Source organism: Symphalangus syndactylus, chromosome 9 (assembly GCF_028878055.3).
Source record: "Symphalangus syndactylus isolate Jambi chromosome 9, NHGRI_mSymSyn1-v2.1_pri, whole genome shotgun sequence".
Lineage (NCBI taxonomy): Eukaryota > Metazoa > Chordata > Mammalia > Primates > Hylobatidae > Symphalangus > Symphalangus syndactylus.
This window is the reverse complement of record NC_072431.2, coordinates 62,360,295-62,383,032: the sequence shown is the minus strand read 5'-3', so window position 1 is coordinate 62,383,032 and position 22,738 is coordinate 62,360,295. Positions and strand designations below refer to the sequence as shown.

General features: G+C 53.6%; 1 protein-coding gene across 1 annotated transcript; it reads left to right on the top strand.

Annotated features, from left to right (window-relative positions):
* Window positions 1–1,292: 1,292 nt before the first annotated feature.
* NCF1 (neutrophil cytosolic factor 1) lies at window positions 1,293–21,369 on the top strand. The gene is made up of 12 exons (XM_055292810.2): window positions 1,293–1,746; window positions 5,572–5,837; window positions 8,348–8,428; window positions 10,456–10,531; window positions 10,631–10,796; window positions 12,177–12,232; window positions 14,328–14,450; window positions 14,919–15,026; window positions 16,582–16,699; window positions 20,011–20,115; window positions 20,586–20,731; window positions 21,093–21,369. The coding sequence occupies exons 2-12, from the start codon at window positions 5,766–5,768 to the stop codon at window positions 21,212–21,214; spliced, it is 1,173 nt and encodes a 390-aa protein (XP_055148785.1). The 5' UTR covers window positions 1,293–1,746; window positions 5,572–5,765; the 3' UTR covers window positions 21,215–21,369.
* The last annotated feature ends 1,369 nt before the right edge of the window (window positions 21,370–22,738 follow it).

Below are 22,738 nucleotides of genomic sequence, written 5' to 3'. Positions count from 1 at the left end.
TGTAATCCCAGCTACTCGGGAGGCTGACGCAGAATTTCTTGAACCAGGTAGGTGGAGGTTGCAGTGAGGCAGGATTACGCCACAGCCTGGGTGACAGAGCAAGACTCTGTCTCAAAACAAAAACAAAACAAATCCCAGTTCTGCATATACCAGTTGTGGCAATCTGTTTTCCTCTCTGTTTTCCCATCTGCGAAGTGGGGAAAATTGTACCCACTCCCTGACAGCCTCCTTGTGAGGAGAAGTTGTGATCATAAATAGAAAGCACCTAGAATAGTGCCTGACATAGGGCGGGGCAGCAGGGTGCGGGAGGCCCTTCCTGTTAGCACTCGGGATGTGGGGGAATTCTTGGGGCTCTGGTATTGTTCTAACACCCAGTGATGGTTCACCAGCTGTCTCCTTTATAATAATTAAGTAAGAGATGTGGTTTTCTACATATTTCACAATACAAACATTTTTAGAAATTCTATTTCCTTCCCCTGAAAAAACTCTCTTATCTCTTTATTACTTCCTTCCTTAACTTTATTTATTTTATTTTATTTTATTTTATTTTATTTTATTTTATTTTTATTTTTTTGAAGCCAAGTCTCACTCTGTCACCCAGCCTGGAGTGCAGTGGCGTGATCTTGGCTCACTGCAAACTCTGCCTCCCAGGTTCAAGCGATTCTCCTGCCTCAGCCTCCCCAGTAGCTGGGATTACAGGCTTGCACCACCATGCCTGGCTAATTTTTTTATTTTTAGTAGAGACGGGGTTTCACCATGTTGGCCAAGCTGGTGCTGAACTCCTGACCTCAGATGATCCACCCACCTTGGCCTCCCAAAGTGCTGGAATTACAGGCATGAGCCACTGCACCTATCTTTTTTTTTTTTAATTAAAAAAATTATTTGGTACCTTGTTTCATCCATGCATTAAATTAAATCCTGGCCAGACACAGTGGCTCATGCCTGTAATCCCAGCATTTTGGGAGGCTGAGGCGGGAGGACCGCTTGATACTGGAGTTTGAGACCAAGCTGAGCAGCATCTCGAGACCCTGTCTCTACAAAAAAAATAATAATATTAATAAAAAATAAGGCCGGGCGCGGTGGCTCACGCTTGTAATCCCAGCACTTTGGGAGGCCGAGGCGGGTGAATCACGAGGTCAGGAGATCGAGACCACGGTGAAACCCCGTCTCTACTAAAAATACAAAAAATTAGCCGCGCGTGGTGGCGGGCGCCTGTAGTCCCAGCTACTCGGAGAGGCTGAGGCAGGAGAATGGCGTGAATCCGGGAGGCGGAGCTTGCAGTGAGCCGAGATTGCGCCACTGTACTCCAGCCTGGGTGACAGAGCGAGACTCCGTCTCAAAAAAATAAATAAAAATAAATAAAAAATAAAAAGTGGGAAAAATCCTATGTCATCCTGAAAAAAGGCTGTGAGCCTGCTTACAGAGGTCATTACAAGGTCAAACTCAAGTTCGGAGCACTTCCTGCCTCTGCTCATCCAACAGACTTGCTGGATACCCCGTCTGCGGAGCACTTTGAGGGAACATAATGGAGTCTCGGGAAGCCACAGGAAGAGAGTGGAAAGATCACAGCCAGGGGCTCAGGGTGTTTACAGGACAAGCACTCTGGCCAGGCAGTTACACAAGAGTGGAAAGACCGCTAGACGAAGGGAAGGAAGTGCCGAGAGCCCACAAAATTATCTGCTTACAACAAGCCCCACTAGAACCTTCCTCTGCCGCCTCGACATGCCCAGGAGAGCACTGCTGCAGGTCTGGCCTCTGTGCTGAGCCTTTGTGTGTGTGTGTGTGTGTGTGTGTGTGTGTGACAGAGTCTCACTCTGCTTCCCAGGCTGGAGTGCAGTGGGCATGATCTTGGCTCACTGCAACCTCCGCCTCCCTGGTTCAAGTGATTCTCCTGTCTCGCCCTCCCAAGTAGCTGGAATTACAAGTGTGTGCCACCGTGCCCAGCTAATTTTTGTATTTTTAGTGGAGACTGGGTTTCACCATGTTGGGCCGGCTGGTCTCAAACTCCTGACCCCAGGTGATCCGCCCACCATAGCCTCCCAAAGTTCTGGGATTAGAGGTATGAGCCACCATGCCCGGCTACTGTGCTGGGCCTTTCAAGGACACATTTGACAGGGAAGATGAGAGACAAATTGAGTGTCAGGGAAGGGATGTTGATAGAAAAATTACAGGAGAGCACACGAGTTTCAGTGGGTGAGCCCAGCGCCTGAGCTGCAGGACCACCCTATCAATGACTTTGAACTTATCTGACTGCAGCCTTGAACTCCTGAGCTCAAGGAGTCCTTCTGCCTCAGCCTCCTCCCAAGTAGCTGGGACTACTGGCATGTGCCACCATGCCCAGCTCATTATTTATTTTACTTTATTTTGAGATGGAGTTTTGCCCTTGTTGCCCAGGCTGGAGTGCAATGGCGCAATCTCAGCTCACCGCAACTTCTGCCTCCCAGGTTCAAGCGAATTCTCCTGCCTCAGCCTCTCGAGTAGCTGGGACTACAGGCGTGTGCCACCACGCCCAGCTAATTTTGTATTTTTAGTAGAGACGGGGTTTCACCATGTTGGCCACACTGGTCTCGAACTCCTGACCTCAGGTGATCCACCTGCCTCGGCCTCCCAAAGTGCTGGGATTACAGGACCACACCTGGCCCCACTTGTGGCACTAGCATCTATCTGGAGAGGAGGCAAACATCGCCCACCACCTCCCGCTCCCTCCTGTCACCACTGTCCCCACCATCATCCCAGAGGTCACCCTGGCTTCCAACACCACAGCCTGGCTTGGGCAGCTTTCAAGCCTCGTATAAATGACATCCTCCAGAACATGTGCTCTGTGCCTGCCTTCCTTCTGTCAGTGATGTGTGATACATAGATGGAAATCACCATAGGAAGGGCTGGCAAGGCTGCTCACACCCAGGGCTGGGGACCTCAGGGTGGAGGAGGGGGACAGTAAGGACCAGAGGGAGCAGGTGCCAGCAGGTGATGTGACTTTTCTTCTCTATAAAGAAGTGAAGGCCGGGTGCAGCGGCTCACCCCTGTAATCCCAGCGCTTTGGGAGGCCGAGTTGGGCAGCTCACTTGGGGTCAGGAGTTCGAGACCAGCCTGGGCAATTTGGTGAAACCCCATCACTATAAAAATACAAAAAATTAGCCGGACGTGGTGGTGCACGCCTGTAATCCCAGCTATTCAGGAGGCTGAGGCAGGAGAATTGCTCGTACCCGGAAGGTGAAGGTTGCAGTGAGCCAAGATCACGTCACTGCATACCAGCCTGGGGGACAGAAAGAGACTCTGTCTCGAAAAAAAAAAAAAAGAAGTGAAGCACTTGCCAAGCAAATCTTTCAGAGCAGATGGAGTGGACCCTACACCTCTTGGATAATAAATGCACTGGATAATAAAAGCAGGAACAGGCCAGGTGCAGTGGCACGTGCCTGTAGTCCCAACCTACTGGGGAGGCCAAGGCGGGAGGACTGCTTGAGCCCAGGAGTTGGAGGCTGCAGTGAGTTATGATCAGGCAACTGCACTCCAGCCTGGGTGACAGAGGGAGACCCTGTATTTTTTTTAGAAAAAAAAAAAAAAAAAAAAAAAAAAAGGCCAGGCACAGTGGCTCATGCCTGTAATCCCAACACTTTGGGAGGCTGAGGTGGGTGGATCCCCTGAGCTCAGGAGTTTGAGACCAGCCTGGCCAACAGGGTGATACCCCTTCTCTACTAAAAATACAAAATAAGCCGGGCGTGGTGGCACACACCTGTAATCCCAGCTACTCGGGAGGCTGAGGCAGGAGAGTCGCTTGAACCCGGAAGGCAGAGGTTGTAGTGAGCCGAGATCGTGCCACTGCACTCCAGCCTGGGCAACAAGAGTGAAACTTCGCTTCAAACAAATAAATAAACGCCCAGTATGTCTTGGCTTTCATCTGCCAGACCTCAACCCTCACTCCCAGGAGATCAGGTCCGGACCACGAGCTGACCCTGGACTCGGGCAAGGGTGAGTTGGTGCAGCCCTGGCCTGCTGGGAGGCACAGGCTGCAGCAGGCTGCCTGGGGCTGAGGCCGGCCACTCATGAACTCATGACCTTGAATGAGCTCCAAAAGCTCTGGGTCTCCCAGGCTCTAGGGGGAGTGGTAGACAGAGGCCTCAGCCTGTCCCTGGGCATGCTGCCCCCTCCTCACCTCTTTGTCCCAAATCCCCTTCCTGGCAAAGCTGACAGTCTTATATCACTCTGGAGGAAACTGAGTCAGCCCTAAGGAACAATTCAATGAACCATTTGCTTACTTGAGGATTGGAACTCAAGTCTCACTCAAAGTCTGTGCCATTTTTGTCCTAGCTGTCACTGGCCCTCATCCACACACACCCAAGGACGAGCACCTAACACTTGCATGCACACTCCCATGTCCGCGTTCATTCACTCACTCACTCATTCATTCATTCACTCATTCATTCACTCATTCATTCATTCACTCATTCACTCATTCATTCATTCACTCATTCATTCATTCACTCAGTGAATGTTGCAGTCACGATCCAAATATTTATGGCCTCTGTGTGCCAGGCACTAGATGGAGGGGCTGGGGCTAGAGCCCCTGATAACTCGGTCATGCCCTAGCTTTCCTGGGACACACATTGTGGTAAGGGGAGACTAAAAAAATTAAGTCAGGCCAGGCACAGTGGCTCATGCCTGAATCCCAGCACTTTGGGAGGCCGAGGCGAGTGAATCACCTGAGGTCGGGAGTTCAAGACCAGCCTGGCCAACATGGAGAAACCCAGTCTCTAATTTAAAAAAAAAAAAAAATTAGCCGGGTGTGGTGGCACATGCCTATAATACCAGCTACTCGGGAGGCTAAGGCAAGAGAATTGCTTGAACCCGGGAGGCGGAGGTTGCAGTGAGCCGAGATCGCGCCGTTGCACTCCAGCCTGGGCAACAAGAGCAAGACTCCATCTCAAAAAAAAAAAAAAAAAAAGTGGGAGGCAGAGGCAGGAGGATCACTTGAGGCCAGTAGTTTGAGACCATCCTAGGGAACATAGCAGGACCCTGTCTGTACAAAAAAATAAAAAAAAATTAGCCGGGCATGGTGGCACGCACCTGTAGTCCCAGCTACTCCAGAGGCTGAGGCAAGAGGATCGCTAGAGCCCAGGAGTTGGAGGCTGCAGTGAACTGTGATCCCACCACTGCACTTGAGCCTGGATAAAAGCAAGACCCTGTCTCAAATAACAATAGCAATAATAATAAAGAAAAATTAAATGCAATGTGTGATGCATCAGTGATAATAAGGGCTCTGCAGAAAAAGGAGGCAGGAAGAGGCTGAGGAAGGTATGCGATTTGCTATGCAGTGTGAAGTTATCAAGGAAGGCTTCTCGGAAGAGGTGACATTTGAGCAGAGAAATGGAGGAGAGAGTTATGGAGGGAAGATGGTGAATGGGGGGGAACATGGTCAAGACCAGGAATATGGTCAAGGGGGGAAAGATGGTCAAGGGGACGCAGCAAATGCAAGGCCCTGAGGCAGGAGCAGCTTGCTTCACCCCCAAAACCCGTGGGGCCCATGCAGGCGACGGGAAGGACAAGTGTAAACCCTTTTCCTTGTCCCTGCAGGTGTGTGTGAACATGAGTCTGCCCCTGTTTACACCCTGCAAGCCTGAAGAGTCCCCAGAAACTGAAAGAAGAAGCAAAGCCCTTTCTGTACCCTCCCTGCCCCCTGTCCCGACCGCGACAAAAGCGACTTCCTCTTTCCAGTGCATTTAAGGCGCAGCCTGGAAGTGCCAGGGAGCACTGGAGGCCACCCAGTCATGGGGGACACCTTCATCCGTCACATCGCCCTGCTGGGCTTTGAGAAGCGCTTCGTACCCAGCCAGCACTATGTGAGTAGCTGGTGGAGGGGATCCCGTGGGGGGGATACGGGAGGGACAGCACAGCCACCCTTGCAGTCCCAGGGCCGACCAGCTCCAGTGAGGACTAACGGGGCAGGGTCTTGGGCACCCGGTCCCTCGTCTTTGAGCCTGGATCTATCCCTCTGATTCCTGGGAGGACAGTTCCCTTGGACCCGCCCTGGGCCCCAGCCCTTTACTGTCCCCGCCTGTGTCCCCAGCCAGGCCCTCGGCCTTAACCAGGAGTCCTCTTTCTGCTCTCCTGCCATGGCCAGGCAGCCCAGTGCTCTCTGAGGTCCAAGGCCCACTCCTCCAGGGGTTTCACCATGTCGGCCAGGCTGGTCTCAAACTCCTGACCTCAAGTGATCCACCCGCCTCGGCCTCCCAGAGTGCTGGGATTACAGGCGTGAGCCACCGTGCCTGGCCTGTTTTTTTGAAATGAGGTCTGGAGTGCAGTGGTGCAATTATAGTTCACTGCAGCCTCGACCTCCCAGGCCCAAGCGATCCTCCTGCCTCAGCCCCTTGAGTAGCTGGGGCTACAGGCGCACACCACCATGCCTGGCTAGTTTTTAAAATTTTTGTGGAGATGAGGTTTCACTATGTTGTCCAGGCTAATCTTGAACTCCTCGGCTTAAGCAACCCTCTGGTCTCAGCCTCCCACAGTGCTAGGATTACAAGCGTGAGCTACCGTGCCTAGTCACTTTTCTCCTTTTCTTTGTAACTTTCAGTTTTGAAATTTCAAATTTACAGAAAGGCTACTGGGTATCAAAATGGTACCAGTCACTCCAACAGTCTTTCACCCACCTTCATCCACACCTCTCTTTCTGGGGATATTTTCTGAATTATTTGAGAGTGAGTTGAAGACGTGTTTCTTTACCTCTAAATACTACTTGTTGGGCATTTCTTAAAATCAAGGCATTCTCTTACATAATCACAATGCACGTGTCAAAATCAGGAAATTAACATGGACAAAACACCATTATCCACCCACAGACTTTACTGAGGTTTCCCCGATTATCCTGCTTGTCCTCTGCAGTAAAAACTTTTTTCAGGTCTAGGATCCAGTCAAGGATCAATGTCATAGCCTTTAACCTTCTTTAATCTGGATCAGTCTTTTTATCTTTTTTTTTTTTTGGACACAGAGTCTCACTCTGTCGCCAGACTGGAGTGCAGTGGTGCAATCTCGGCTCATTGCAACCTCTGCCTCCTGGGTTCAAGAGATTCTCCTGCCTCAGCCTCCCAAGTAGCTGGGAATACAGGTGTGTGCCACCACGCCCAGCTCGTATTTTTTGGTAGAGACAGGGTTTTGCCATATTGATTCTGGATCGGTCTTTTTTTTATGAGATGGAGTCTCGCTCTGTCACCCAGGCTGGAGTGCAGTGGCAGAACCTCAGCTCACTGCAGCCTCCGCCTCCCGGGTTCAAGCAATTCTCCTGTCCCAGCCTCCCAAGTAGCTGGGATTACAGGTGCCCATCACCACTCCCGGCTAATTTTTGTGTTTTTAGTAGAGACGGGGTTTCACCATATTCGTCAGGCTGGTCTTGAACTCCTGACCTCAGGTGATCCACCTGCCTTGGCCTCCCAAAGTGCTGGGATTACAGACGGGAGCCACCATGCCCAGCCTGCCTGCCCCTCCCCTCCCCTCCCCTCTCCTCCTGTCCCCTCCCTCCCCCTCCCCTCCCCACCCAGGCTGGAGTGCAGTGGTGCAATCATAGCTCACTAAAGCCTTGACCTCCAAGGCTCAAGCAATTCTCCTGCCTCACCTGGGGCCACAGGTGTGTGGCACCACACCCGGCCAATTTTTGTGTTTTTAGTAGATACGGGGGTCTCGCTATGTTGCCCAGGCTGTCTCAAACTCCTGGACTCAAGCGATCTTCCCACCTCCATCCTAAAAAGTGCTGGGATTCCAGGTGTGAGCCCCCGTGCCCAGCCTAGGTCCTACTTTTATCTCCAATTTACAGATGAGTCCATTTGAGAGAAGCTGACCATCTTGCCCTGGGTCTCAAGGCTGGGGCGTGGCAGCACTTGGGCCCACGTTTGTGCCCTTTCTGCAATCCGGGACAATCGCAAAGATGTTCCTCACCCTGGCCGGGCACGGTGGCTCACGCCTATAATCCCAGCACTTTGGGAGGCCGAGGCAGGCAGATCACGAGGTCAGGAGATCGAGACCATCCTGGCTAACACGGTGAAACCCTGTCTCTACTAAAATACAAAAAATTAGCCGGGCGTGGTGGCGGGCGCCTGTAGTCCCAGCTACTCGGAGAGGCTGAGGCAGGAGAATGGCGTGAACCCGGGAGGCGGAGCTTGCAGTGAGCCGAGATCGCACCACTGCACTCCAGCCTGGGCAACAGAGCGAGAGTCCGTCTCAAAAAAAAAAAAAAAAAAAAAGATGTTCCTCACCCCAATCCTCTGGGCTTCCTCCAGGGGGTAGTGGGGTCCTGGGTGCACACAGCAAAGCCTCTTTGGAAGCTGAGTGGAGTCCCCCCACGCTGGCCTTCCCCCAGGTGTACATGTTCCTGGTGAAATGGCAGGACCTGTCGGAGAAGGTGGTCTACCGGCGCTTCACCGAGATCTACGAGTTCCATGTGAGTGTGGGGACGGAGGAGGGACAGGGACCCACCGTTCCAGCTCCACCCTTTGGGGAGGACCTTAGCCCAGGTGGTGGGGAAACTGCAGAACCCAGAATCCCCTTCCAGACCACAGTTAAAGGGGATTTATTTATTTATATATATTTTCGTGACAGGGTCTTGCTCTGTCACCACTCTGAACACCTCATGTTCTCTGATTACAGGCATGAGCCACCATGCTCGGCCTTTTAGGTGGTTTTGAGAGGTATTTAGGTTTGCAGTGCAGGGGCGCAATCATAGCTCACTGCAGCCTCAACCTCTGGGGCTCGAGCAATCCTCCTGCCTCAGCCTCCTGAGTAGCTGGGACTATAGGTGTGCATCACCATGTGTGGCTAATTTTTGTTTTTTGTTTTTTTTTTTGAGACGGAGTCTCGCTCTATCGCCCAGGCTGAAGTGCAGTGGCGCGATCTCGTCTCACTGCAAGCTCTGCCTCCCGGGTTCACGCCATTCTCCTGCCTCAGCCTCTCCGAGTAGCTGGGACTACAGGCGCCCGCCACCACGCCCGGCTAATTTTTTGTATTTTTAGTAGAGACGGGGTTTCACCGTGGTCTCGATCTCCTGACCTCGTGATCCGCCCGCCTCGGCCTCCCAAAGTGCTGGGATTACAAGTGCGAGCCACCGCAACCGGCCAATTTTTGTATTTTTTATAAAGATGGGGATCTCACTATGTTGCCCAGGCTGGTCTTGAACTCCAGACCTCAAGTGATCCTCCTGCCTTGGCCTCCCAAAGCTAAGGGGGCATTAAAAGAAAAAAACATTTTTCCCCCTGAAACATTTAAGTAGTCTTACTGAAAACAATAAAACACAGAAACACCAGATTCTCATTTTAAAGTAAAACAGACAGGATCTCCCAGAACCTTCCTAGAATGGAACCATGCTTGTCGCTTTTGAAATAGAAAGCTAAATTCTAGATCCCAAATAAATGCACCTATTGGTAAACATTCTCTTTGTGGTTCACGTCCCTATGTTAGTTATTTTCCTAAATTTTACATTTGTACCTTTTTAAGAATGAGTTGTCAGTTTTTTATTTTGTTTTTCTTTTGAGATGGGGTCTTGCTCTGTCATCCAGGCTGGGGTGCAGTGGTGCGATCACAGCTCACTGCAGCCTCAACCTCCAGGGCTGAAGCGATTCTCCCATCTCAGCCTCCCATGTTGAGATCACAGGCGTGTACCACCACACTTGGCTCCTTTTCCTGATTTGTTTTTTGTAGAGATGGGGTTTCGCTATGTTGCCCAGGCTGGTCTTTAACTCCTGGACTCAAGTGATCCTCCCACCTCAGCCTCCCAAATTGCTAGGATTACAGGTTTGAGCCCCTGCACCTGGCCAACCGGAGTTTTAAAAGGATCCCTCTGGCGACTGGATTGAGGACAGACAAGAGTGGACGGGGGACACAAGGACACCATTGTCGTTAACCAGGCCTGGTAGTGGTAGGGCCAGGAGGGTGGGGTTGGTGGGAAGGGGTCAGATCCCAAAGAGATTTGGGGATTGGAAGCAAAAGGATTTGCTGGTGACTTGCACATGGGAGGGAGAGAGGTCAGTACCTCTGCTAATCAAGGAATCCAGATTGCCACCGAAATTTCTAGGCCCGAAATAATTAGGTAGTGTCTCACTCTGTCACACAGGTTGGAGTGCAGTGGCACCAACTCGGTTCACTGTAACCTCTGCCTCCCAGGTTTAAGCGATTCTCTCACCTCAGCCTCCTGAGTAGCTGGGATTACAGGCGTGTGCCACCACTCCCAGCTAATTTTTGTATTTTTAGTAGAGACGGGGTTTCACCATGTTGGCCAGGCTTGTCTTGAACTCCTGACCTCAAGTGATCCACCCACGACAGCCTCCCAAAGTGCTGGGATTACAGGCGTGAGCCACCATGCTCGGCCTTTTAGGTGGTTTTGAGAGGTATTTAGGTCACTTCCAATCTCGTGCTTTTCCAAGTGTTGTAAACTACAAATATTCCTTCACGTCTTCTTGTCTTTTTAATGTTTAGAAAACCTTAAAAGAAATGTTCCCTATTGAGGCAGGGGCGATCAATCCAGAGAACAGGATCATCCCCCACCTCCCAGGTGAGCACGGGGCTGAGCCGCCTGTCGGGGGGTCATTGGCGAGGGCTCACCTGCCCTCCCAGCCCCTTTTGGGCTTGACCTCATGTTCTCTGGTGCCAGCTCCCAAGTGGTTCGACGGCCAACGGGCCGCCGAGAACCGCCAGGGCACGCTTACGGAGTACTGCAGCACGCTCATGAGCCTGCCCACCAAGATCTCCCGCTGTCCCCACCTCCTCGACTTCTTCAAGGTGCGCCCCGATGACCTCAAGCTCCCCACGGACAACCAGTGAGTTTTCACCCTGCCAGGCGGGAGAGGGAAGGAGGGGTGGGACTTTCTGTGTTTTGCAGATGAGGAAACTGAGGCTCAGAGAGGGAAAGCCACCTTCCCAGGGCCACACAGCCAGAAAGAGGAGGCAGATTCCACCCCGGCCCCTGTGACCCCGCCAAGCCTCCACCTTAATCCTTCACACCTCAGGGCACTGGGGGAAGTACTCAGGGCTGGAGGTCCAAAGTCCTGGGTCTTCATCCTGACCCTATGGCCACCTGGTCATGGGACCCGGAGCCGGTCACCACTGCTTTCTGAATGCAGGTTCTCCATTCCTATAATGGGCGGTGAGAATCAGATGAAGCATTGGGTGTCTTGCGGAGCCCCCCAGAAGGACATGGGGTTGATGCCTCTGCTAAGTGCGGGGCATGTCTGGGGTCTCCTGTACCCAGGACCCTGTGTGGAAGGCACCTGAGAGGCTGAGGGAGCTCCAGGCAGGCTGGGGAAGTCCCCTTCTCCACTCCTCTCTGGTCACTGAAGCTCGAAGTGGGGAGCATGAGGACAGGATGTTACCCCTCGTGAAGGCACCCAGGCTGCCAAGACAGAGACAAGCAGCATTGCTCCGGCCGGCACTTATTGACGCTTGAAGGTGTCCCCTGGTCCAAGGAAGGGCGGTTCTCATCAGAGATGAGAGCCTCCCCCGGGAGGCGGGGGAAGGATGGACTCTGCAGTGGGGTCTACTCCTCATTGCCTGCTCTCTCAGGGCTCCAGAAGGAGAAAGAGGCCGGGCACAGTGGCTCACACCTATAATCCCAGCACTTTGGAAGGTCGAGGTGGGCAGATCACCTGAGTTTGGGAGTTCGAGACCAGCCTGGCCAACATGGTGAAACCCCATCTCTACCAAAAATATAAAAATTTAGTCAGGCATGGTGGCGTGCGCTTGTAATCCCAGCTACTTGGGAGGCCGAGGCAGGAGAATCGCTTGAACCCGGGAGGCAGAGGTTGCAGTGAGCTGAGATTGCACCACTGCACTCCAGCCTGGGTGACAGAGCGAGACTCTGTCTAAAAAAAAAAAAAAAAAAAAAAAAAAAAGGAAAGAAGAAAGAAGGTGGCCTGGGAGCCCACAAGAGCATTTTCCAGGCTTAGGGCATCCTTAGGGTCTGCAGAAGGCTATGCAGTGTCCTCCTCATGTCCCTCCCTTGGGCTGCCCAAGCAGATCTGCCCGCCCCCGTCTCTTCCTGAAGCCCTTCCTCAGCCAGTCCAGTTGCTGTCTTCTCTCCGCAGTGCCCCTGCCCTTCCCCGGGTCCCTCTTCTCTTGGGAAGTTCTTCTGTAGGTCTACCCAGCACCTCTCCTTCCTCTGTGGGAAGCCAAGGGTCTCACCCAGACTGCTCTCTCCTCAGGACAAAAAAGCCAGAGACATACTTGATGCCCAAAGACGGCAAGAGTACTGCAACAGGTGAGAGACGGGGGGCAGCCAGGGGCAGGGTCACCCTGAGGAGACCCAGAGTGTTCAGGGAAAAGAGCAGGGGCTAGGAGCAGGCTGGGAGGGCTCACAGCTACCCTGCTGAAGAATTGGGTCTTTGGGCCAGGTGCGGTTGCTCATGCCTGTAATCCCAGCACTTTGGGAGGCCGAGGCAGGCGGATCACTTGAGGTCAGGAGTTTGAGACCAGCCTGGCCAACATGGAGAAACCGTGTCTACTAAAAATCCAAATTAGCCAGGCGTGGTGGCGGGTGCCAATAGCCCCAGCCACTTGGGAGGCTGAGGCAGGAGAATCGCTTGAACCCGGACGACGGAGTTTGCAATGAGCCAAGATCGTGGCACTGCACTCCAGCCTGGGCGACAGAGCCAGACTCCATCTCAAAAAAAAAAAAAAAAAAAAAAAAAGAAGAAGAATTGGGTCTTTTGAAGGTCCCTGGAGACTGAAAGGAGCCCTTTGCAGGTGGCAGTGCAGAGACCAGCGCAGACCCTTGCTCCCGGCAGCCGGGGAAGTGTTTGTGGCTGAATGAATGAACAGGTTTTGGAGGCCAACGTGGCCTTCAGAGGTGATGCAGGGCTGTGGCAGTTTCTAACATTTATTGCACAGTCACTGCTAATAACAACGATAATAATAATACCTAACATTAATGGAGCGCTTACTCTGTGCCAGCCACTATTTTGTTTTTGTTTTCAGTGACAGGGTCTTGCTCTGTTGCCCAGGCTGGAGTGAAGTGGTGTGATCATAGCTCACTGCAGCCTCGACCTCCTTGGCTGAAGCGATCCTCCCACCTCAGCCTTCCAAGTGGCTGGGATTTCAGGTGTGTGCCACCATGCCCAGCTAATTCTTAATTTTTTGGTAGAGATGGGGTCTCACTATATTGCCCAGGCTGGTCTTAAGCTCTTGGCCTCAAGGAACCCTCCTGCCTCGGCCTCCCAAAGTGCTGAGATTATAGACATGAGCCACTGTGCCCGGCTTTTTCTTCTTCTTATAAGGACACGAGGCCTGTTGGGTTAGGGCGCACTCTAATGACCTTATTTTAATTTAATTACCTCTTGCAAGACCCTATCTCCAAATATACCCACACTGTAAGGTACTGGGTGGTTAGGACTTCAACATATGAATTTTGAGAAGACGGATCTCAGCCAATAACAGCATCAGCACCTCCACGGTTGGATGAAGGGCTGGTCAGAAATGCACACTCAGGTCCCACAGTGGACCTACTGAGCAGGATAGGCATTTTAGCAAAATCCCAGGCATTTGGGTGCACCTTAAAGTTAGGAAAAGGTCAGGCACTGTGGCTCATGCCTGTAATCCCAGCATTTCAGGAGACCCAGGTGGTTGAATCACCTGAGGTCAGGAGTTCGAGACCAGCCTGACCAATATCGTGAAACTCCATCTCTACTAAAAATACAAAAATTAGCCAGGTGTGGTGGCGGGTGCTTGTAGTCCCAGCTACTTGGGAGGCTGAGGCAGGTGAATTGCTTGAACCTGGGAGGTGGAGATCGCAGTGAGCCAAGATTGCACCACTGCACTCCAGCGACAGAGCGAGACTCCGTCTCAAAAAAAAAAAAAAAAAAAAAAAAAAGTTGGGAAAAGGCCAGGTGCAGTGGCTCCATGCCTGTAATCCCAACACTATAAGAGGCTGAGGTGGGAGAAACCTTTGAGCCCAGGAGTTCAAGACCAGCCTGGGCATTGTCCCAAGACCTTGTCTTTACAAAAAGTTAGCCGGGTGTGGTGGCATATGCCTGTAGTCCCAGCTATTCGGGAGGCCGAGGCAGGGAGATTGCTTGAGCCTAGGAGTCCAGGGCTGTGGTGAGCTGTGATCACGTCACTGTACTCTAGCCTGGGCAACAGAGCAAGACTCTGTCTCCAGAAAAGAAAATCAAGTTGGGGAAGGCTTGCTAATTGCATCAGATGAGAACAAGGACACGTTTGAAGTGTGAGGCTGAAGCCTGGAGAATGCCATGCGCCCAGGAAATGCAGGGCAGCAGAGACTCAGGATGCCAGCGCCTCTTCTGGAGGCCCAGATGGGCCCTGCAGTGCCCACTCACCCTGCCCTCCTTCTGCCCCAGACATCACCGGCCCCATCATCCTGCAGACGTACCGCGCCATTGCCGACTACGAGAAGACCTCGGGCTCCGAGATGGCTCTGGCCATGGGGGACGTGGTGGAGGTCGTGGAGAAGAGCGAGAGCGGTCAGACCTCCCGCCCTACAGGGCTCTTTCCCCTGGTGCTCAGGAACCCACAGCCACAAGCCCCCTGCCTAGGCTCAGGCAGCCTGGCCCCTGGGAGGACTCTGGCTCCATTAGGGGCCCTGAATGTCCTCCCCACACTGGGGGCCGCCCTCTCTCTGAGTGAGCACCCTGCGCTGGCTGTGGGCATCTGTGCATGACAGGCTGGGGCGGGGCATGTCTGCGTGTTCTGTCTGGATGGGTATGGGACCGTCTGCTCATTATGAAGTGGGCTCAGAGCTGTGATTCTGTGAGCATGTGTGCATGCATGCATGTGACCTCATTGTCCAGTGTGGTGAAGGTGACATTTCCAAATCTGAGCATTGGACATCAGTGTGTCTGTGTCCCTGTGTCCTCACCATCCCTGATGGCTGCAGGGAGCCACCGGGCCCTGCCCCGCCCCTCAGTCACATTCCTGCACCTCTGGCACAGGTTGGTGGTTCTGTCAGATGAAAGCAAAGCGAGGCTGGATCCCAGCGTCCTTCCTCGAGCCCCTGGACAGTCCCGATGAGACGGAAGACCCTGAGCCCAACTATGCAGGTGCCCCCTGCCCTCCGAGGCCGTAGGGGTGTGGGAGAAAGGGGCAGGCGGGGCTCAAGGATATCGAGTGACTGCTTTGGAGTCTGGGCTGGTTGCTGGCTTGGCAGAAAAATCAGGGCTGAGACCTCATCGTCTCTGGCTTGGGGGCCCTGGCAGGTTGCGATGCCCTTGGTCTGGACAGGGAACCAGGAGGAGGAGCAGATGATGGGGGAGAGTGGGAGGTCAGTGGTGTCTGTGGGTATGTGGCCAGGTTCAGTGGGAGCTGAAGGATAAGCAGACCTTAGGCTCAGGAAGGAGGGCTGCCTGGAAGTGGGGGCATCATCACTGACCAGAAAGGGAAAACTGGCAGTGCCAGGGCTGGATGGGGCCTGCATTGAAAAAAACTATAATAGAATTGGTTACCATTTTATTTTATTTTATTATTTATTTATCTATTTATTTTACTTGAGACAGCGTCTCACTCCCTTGCTAAGGCTGGAGTGCGGTGGTGCAATCTCAGCTCACTGCAACCTCTGCCTCCCAGGATCAAGTGATTCTCCAGCCTCAGCTTCCCTGAGTAGCTGGGATTACAGGCATGCGCCACCATGCCTGGATAATTTTTGTATTTTTAGTTGAGACGGGGTTTCACCAGGTTGGCCAGACTGGTCTCAAACTTCTGACCTCAGGTGATCTGCCCGCCTCGGCCTCTCAAAGTGCTGGAATTACAGATGTGAACTACTGTCCCTGGCCTGGTTACCCACATTTTAAAATGGAGTGATTTTACCCTTTTATGTGGATTTACAGCTTTTTTTTTTTTTTTTTTTTTTTTTTTTTTTGAGACAAAGTCTGGCTCTGTCACCCAGGCTGGAGTGCAGTAATGCAATCTCAGCTCACTGCAACCTTAGCCTCCTGGGTTCAAGCAATTCTCCTGCCTCAGCCACCCGAGTAGCTGGGATTACAGGCATGCACCACCACGCCAGGCTAATTTTTTGTATTTTTAGTAGTGATGGGGTTTCGCCACGTTGGCCAGGCTGGTCTCGAACTCCTGACCTCAGGTGATCCGCCCGCCTTGGCCTCCTAAAGTGCTAGGATTACAGGTGGGAACCACCTCGCCCAGCCTGTGGCTATTGTTTAAACACTGGAAGGCCTGCAGCCCCCAGGCCGACAGCTGCAGCTGAGCAGTTCCCAGTGCCACGTGGACGGATGCTCTACCCACCTACTCATGGCTGATCTCGTCATATTTAGGTGTCTGGACAGACCTTCATTGTTATGGGATCTCTGGTCCTCGGAGTGGGTGGCAATGAATGGGAGTGGACAAGCTCACCTGGGTGTAGGGGGCAGAGGGCAGAAGTCCAGAGTGTACCCCCAGAGTGGGTGCCAGCAGGAGCTTGCCGAGGGATCTGGGATGGAGCAGGAGGGTGGAGGGAGGAGACCCAGAAGAGGGGGAATTGTGGGCCCTGGGTGGGTCTGGAGTGCCTGGAGGAAGCCCAGGCGCAGAGAGGAGAAGACGGGATGGGTGGCGAGCCCCAGGCTGGGCCGACCTCACACTGTGCTCTGTGCCCCCGCTGTGGACCAGGTGAGCCGTACGTCGCCATCAAGGCCTACACTGCTATGGAGGGGGACGAGGTGTCCCTGCTCGAGGGTGAAGCTGTTGAGGTCATTCACAAGCTCCTGGACGGCTGGTGGGTCATCAGGTAGGAGGGGCCCTCTCCATCCAGAGCACCCACCTGAGTCAGCCCCAGCCAGGACGGGGTGTTTGGGGATCTGGGGTGACTTGTCCCTGGGACTCTGGGTAAGCCGCTGCCCCTCTCTGGGCTTAGTTTCCATCTCAGTAGCAGGGAGGGATGAGCGCACCCTTGCCTGTCTTGTGGGGATCCGATGTCCTTGTCCAAGTCGGTGCATTTCTCCTTTGTGAGTTAGGGTCTCTTCCCAACCATCTACTATTATGCCTTCTCTGGCAACATGGTGAATTGTTGTATAAATAATTACATTCCTGGCTGGGCGCAGTGGCTCAGGCCTGTAATCCTAGCACTTTGGGAGCCCAAGGCAGGACGATCACGTGAGGTCAGGAGTTCGAGACCACCCTGGCCAACATGCCAAAACTCTATCTCTACTAAAAATACAAACATGAGCCGGGTGTGGTGGCGGGAGCCTGTAATCCCAGCTACTCGGGAGTGTGAGACAAGAGAATCGCTCTAACCCAAGAGGTGGAGGTTGCGGTGAGCCAAGATCACGCCATTGCACTCCAGCCTGGGCAACAAGAGCGAAACTCTGTCTCAGAAAAAAAAAAAAAAAAAAGATTACACTATTTTCATTTTTATCATCCCTTTATCTTTTGAAGCTTTCTTGCGGTCAGGTGTGGTGTCTCATGCCTGTAATCCCAACACTCTGGGAAGCTGAGGTGGGAGGATCACTCAAGGCTACAAATTCAAGACCAACCTGGGCAATATAGGGAGACCTCTGCCTCTACAAAAAAATAAAATAAAAAACAGCTGGATGTGGTTGCACACACTGTAGCCCCAGCTACTCAGGAGGCTGAGGCGAGAGGATCACTTGACCCCAGGAGTTGGAGGCTGCAGTGAGCTATGACTGCACCACTGCACTCCAGCCTGGGTGATGGAGCAAGACCCTGTCTCCAAAAAAAAAAAAAAAAAAAAAAAAAAAAAAAGCTTCCATTGCAATTCCCATCTGTTTATCCTCCAAATGAATGCAGAAATACTAATTATCTTTTTTTCTAATTCTGGGGAACACAGAATTCTAGCGGCTAGTGGAGCCATTTCCCTGGAGCCACAGGGCCTCCCAGGTCCTTTCCTGTGTCTTCATTTTTCACAAATTTTTTTATTTTTTGAGACAGGATCTTGCTCTGACTCCCAGGCTGGAGCACAATCATAGCTCACTCAAGCAATCCTCCCGCCTCAGGCTCCCATGTAGCTGGAACTACAGGTGAGCACCACCACATCCGGCTAATGTTTTTTAATTTTTTTGTAGGGATGGGGTCTCACTATGGTGCGAAGACTAGTCTTAAACTCCTGGCCTCAAGAGATCCTCCTGCCTTGGCCTCCCAAAGCACTGGGATTACAGGAATGAGCCTCCATGCTGGGCCTTTGCTGGCGTCTTCAGAGCCCTAGGTCACAGGGCCAGCCTGGCGCCCTGCTGCAAGCTTATCTTAAAGCTAGGACCACAACATGCATACCTGCAGCCGGGCCCTGGGCCAGAGGGCTTTGAGGCAGTATTTCTCAGCCTTTTAGACACACACTCTGTTAACCCCCATCCTGTGTCCCTGATAATCTTCTTGTGATCCTCCCACTAGCCAAGAATTGAGTTTTATGTGAACGTTGTATTATGCAAAGTTTTCCTTCGTTTTTTATTTACCCCCAAATATAATATTGAGAATAGAAAGAGGCCGGGCGCGGTGGCTCACGCTTGTAATCCCAGCACTTTGGGAGGCCGAGGCGGGCGGATCACGAGGTCAGGAGATCGAGACGACGGTGAAACCCCGTCTCTACTAAAAATACAAAAAATTAGCCGGGCGTGGTGGCGGGCGCCTGTAGTCCCAGCTACTCGGAGAGGCTGAGGCAGGAGAATGGCGTGAACCCGGGAGGCGGAGCTTGCAGTGAGCCGAGATTGCGCCACTGCACTCTAGCCTGGGTGACAGAGCGAGACTCCGTCTCAAAAAAAAAAAAAAAAAAAAAAAAAGAGAATAGAAAGAAAGTCTTTTCAACAAATGGTGCTGGAACAGATGGATTTCCATACTGAAAAAAAAAAAGCAAAAAACAAACCTAGCACTGCACACAGCACTACCTCACACTGTACACAGATGTTTACTTCAGATGGATCACGGGTTTATCCCAGAGTAAAACCTGAAACTAGGCCGGGCGCAGTGGCTCATGCCCGTAATCCCAGCACTTTGGGAGGCTGAGGCGGGCAGATCACGAGGTCAGGAGATTGAGACCATCCTGGCTAACACGGTGAAACCCTGTCTCTACTAAAAATACAAAAAATTTGCCGGGCGTGGTGGTGGGTGCCTGTAGTCCCAGCTACTTGGGAGGCTGAGGCAGGAGAATGGTGTGAAACTGGGAGGCAGAGGTTGCAGTGAGCCAAGATAGCGCCAATGCACTCCAGCCTGGGTGACAGTGCGAGACTCTGTCTAAACAAACAAACAAACAAACCTGAAACTAAAAACCGTGTGGGGCCGGACGGGGAGCTCACGCCTGTAATCCCAGCACTTTGGGAGGCTGAGGCAGGTGGATCACTTGAGGTCAGAAGTTCGAGACCAGACATGACCAACATGGTGAAATCCCGTCTCTACTAAAAAACTACAAAATTAACCAGGCGTGGTGGTGCATGCCTGTAATCCCAGCTACTTGGGAAGCTGAGGCAGGCGAATTGCTTGAACTCGGGAAGCAGAGGTTGCAATGAGCCGACATCATGTCATTGCACTCCAGCCTAGGCAACAAGAGCAAAACTCTGTCTTGGGGTTGGGTGGGGGAAAAGCATTTGGAAGAAAGCATAGAATTTGGTGGCTTGGAGGTAAGCAAAGCTTCATAGGAGACAGAAGGCAGTTAACATAAAAGAAAAATTGGCAAATATAGTCTTCCTTTTTCTTTAATTTTTTTGGGAGGCAGAGATAGGGGTCTTGCTATGTTGCCCAGGCTGATCTCAAACTCCTGGCCTCAAGTGATCCTCCCACCTAGATCCCTCAAAGTACTGGGATTACAGGCGTGAGCGACCGTGCCCTGCCCATTCTTGCCAATGTCTTATAGCAAATACCTGTCCCCTGCTGTGACCTGGATCTGCTAACCTCCACCCCTGCCTAGACTGGAAGGATTGCTGGAAGGGTCTCAGTTGCACAGATCAGGAAACTGAGGCCCACAGAGGCAGGTGTCCGGTTGTTTGCAACCTCTCAGCCTGTCCTAACCCCAATTGTTCAGAGAGAGCCCTGAAACCCCCTCCTCTGAGCGCCCCCGGGTGACTGCCCCAGCCTCAAGGGCTGCCTCTGTTGCAGGAAAGACGACGTCACAGGCTACTTCCCGTCCATGTACCTGCAAAAGTCGGGACAAGACGTGTCCCAGGCCCAACGCCAGATCAAGCGGGGGGCGCCGCCCCGCAGGTGAGCGGGGGTCCCCGGGGCTGGCCGGGGTCGAGGGGAGCGCACCACGGGTTCGCTCGGTCTAGGCCGGAGCTTGTCAGTGCCGGGGCGGGGGCTCTCAGCCTGGGAGGAGAGGCAGGACCCTCACCGGGGAAAGGGGCTGCACGCGCCTGGCCGCGGTGTGGGGCTGGCACGGGGGCGGAAGGAAAGCGGCGATGCCCGGGGGCTTTGGGGATGGGCAGTCCCGGGGGGCCCCCCGGAGAGGGGGGCAGACCGAAGGCTGGCGAGGGGCGTGGAAAACCTCCCGGGCTCTGCTGCAGGGCAAGGGTCCGTGTCGTGACGGGGGCAGCCGCCTCTTGTCCCGCCCGGGTCGTGCAGACTAACGGCCCCCTGCTGCCCCCCACTTCCTCGGACCAGGGGTGCCCATCCGAGTCCCTGGGGGTAGGGGCGCGCTCGGGCTTTGACAACGCCACGTCTCGCTGCTGGGCCAGGTCGTCCATCCGCAACGCGCACAGCATCCACCAGCGGTCGCGGAAGCGTCTCAGCCAGGACGCCTATCGCCGCAACAGCGTCCGTTTTCTGCAGCAGCGACGCCGCCAGGCGCGGCCGGGACCGCAGAGCCCCGGGAGCCAGCTCGGTGAGTGCAGCGGGAGGGGGCAGGAGGGGCAAGCCCTAGGGGCGGAGTCAGCGGGAGAGGCGGGGCCAGAGGCAGGGCCAGAGAGCCGCGGGGCGGGACCAGAGGGCGGAATCAGAGGGAGAGGCGGGGACTGGAGGCGGAGCCAGAGGAGGAGCGAGCGCTAGGGGGCGGAGCGATCCCTAAGAGGCGGAGTCAGAGGGAGAGGCACAACCGGGAGGCGAGGCCAGAGCGCGGAGCAGGAGTTAGAGAAAGCGGCGGGGCGGGGCGGGGCGGGGCGGGGCGGGGCGGGGCCAGAGAGCGCTGTGGGCGGGGCCAGCGTGCGGGGTGGGGCTTCTGACTCGGCCCCGCTCTCTGCCGGCAGAGGAGGAGCCGCAGACGCAGCGCTCTAAACCGCAGCCGGCGGTGCCCCCGCGGCCGAGCGCCGACCTCATCCTGAACCGCTGCAGCGAGAGTACCAAGCGGAAGCTGGCATCTGCCGTCTGAGGCTGGAGCGCAGTCCCCAGCTACCGTCTCGGCCCTTCCCGCCCCGTCCCTGTATATACGTGTTATGTAGAGCCTGGTGTCTGGACGCAGAGGGCAGCCCCGGCCCCTGTCCAGCGCGGCTCCAGCCACCCTCAATAAATGTTGCTTGGAGTGGACCAGGGCTCTGCAGGGACGCAGGGAGGGCCGGGCTCCGCCCCAGGGTTATTTCTAAGTTGAGGACAGGAGGTTGTGAGTTCTGCTGGGGGGGAGTTGCAAGAGCCGAGGTCTGGTTGCATGCTTCCCTGGCCTTGGCCAAGAACAGGTTTGCACAAGGCCAAGTACAAGAGAAACTCCCGGTTTCCTGCTGACCGTTTGGTCAGAAACCACCTGCTCGGGCTCTGGCGGAAGAGTCCTGAAGATGGGTGGACACAGTGCAGCGGGACAGCCCTGTCTCATGACAGGAGACAGGCTGCCGTCCAGGGTGCAGGGGTGACCTTATAGCTGGGATAAAAAGAAAATATTATAACTTAGGTCCGAGGGCAGTGGCTCACGCCTGTAATCCCAGCACTTTGGGAGACCGAGGTGGGAGGATCGCTTGAGCTCAGGAGTTCGAGACCAGCCTGGCCAACATGGTGAAACCCTGAATCTACCAAAAATACAAAAATTAGCTGGGCGTGGTGGCACGCGCCCATAATCCCAGCTACTGGGGAGGCTGAGGCATGAGAATCGCTTGAACCCGGGAGGCAGAGGTTGCAGTGAGCCGAGATGGCGCCACTGCACTCCAGCCTGGACTACAGAGCAAGACTCTATCTCAAAAAAAAAAAAAAAGTAACTTAGGTACAGGGTGTCCTCTGTTATTCACTGAGACCGTGCCCTGGTTATGAGGTTGTACCAGAAAGCAAATATTCACTATGCACACAACCTCACTGCTCACCCTAGCATTGCTGCCAGCCTGTAGCCTGAAAGCTTTTGCTTTGAGGGCAGGTCTTTCCCCAAAATGCAAACACGAAGGTGCAAAGTGAAGCTGCCAGTCTTGCAAAAGATGTAACTTGTCACGAAGGCCACGAGTGGTAGGGAGAGCTGTCCCACATATGCGGAAGTGGCTATGTGAGGACGGGGGAGGCGGGTCCCTTAGAGATAAGAGACAATCATAAGGGGAGATATAAGAGAAAATCATAAGGGGAAGAGATGCTTGTCAAGAGAATAGGCTGACCATCGAAGGACTGACAGAAGCTTTCAGAAAACCACTGGATGGCTGGGCACAGTGGCTCAGGCCTGTAATCCCAGCACTTTGGGAGGCTGACGCGGGTGAATCACTTGAGGTCAGGAGTTCGAGACCAGCCTGGCCAACATGGTGAAACCCCATCTCTACAGAAAATATAAAAATTAGCCAGGCGTGGTGGCACAAGCCTAGAATCCCAGCTACTTGGGAGGCTAAGGCAGGAGAATGGCTTGAACCCGGGAGTCAGAGGCTGCAGTGAGTCGAGATTGTTCCACTGCACTCCAGCCTGGGTGACAGTGCAAGACTCCTTCTAAAAAAAAAAA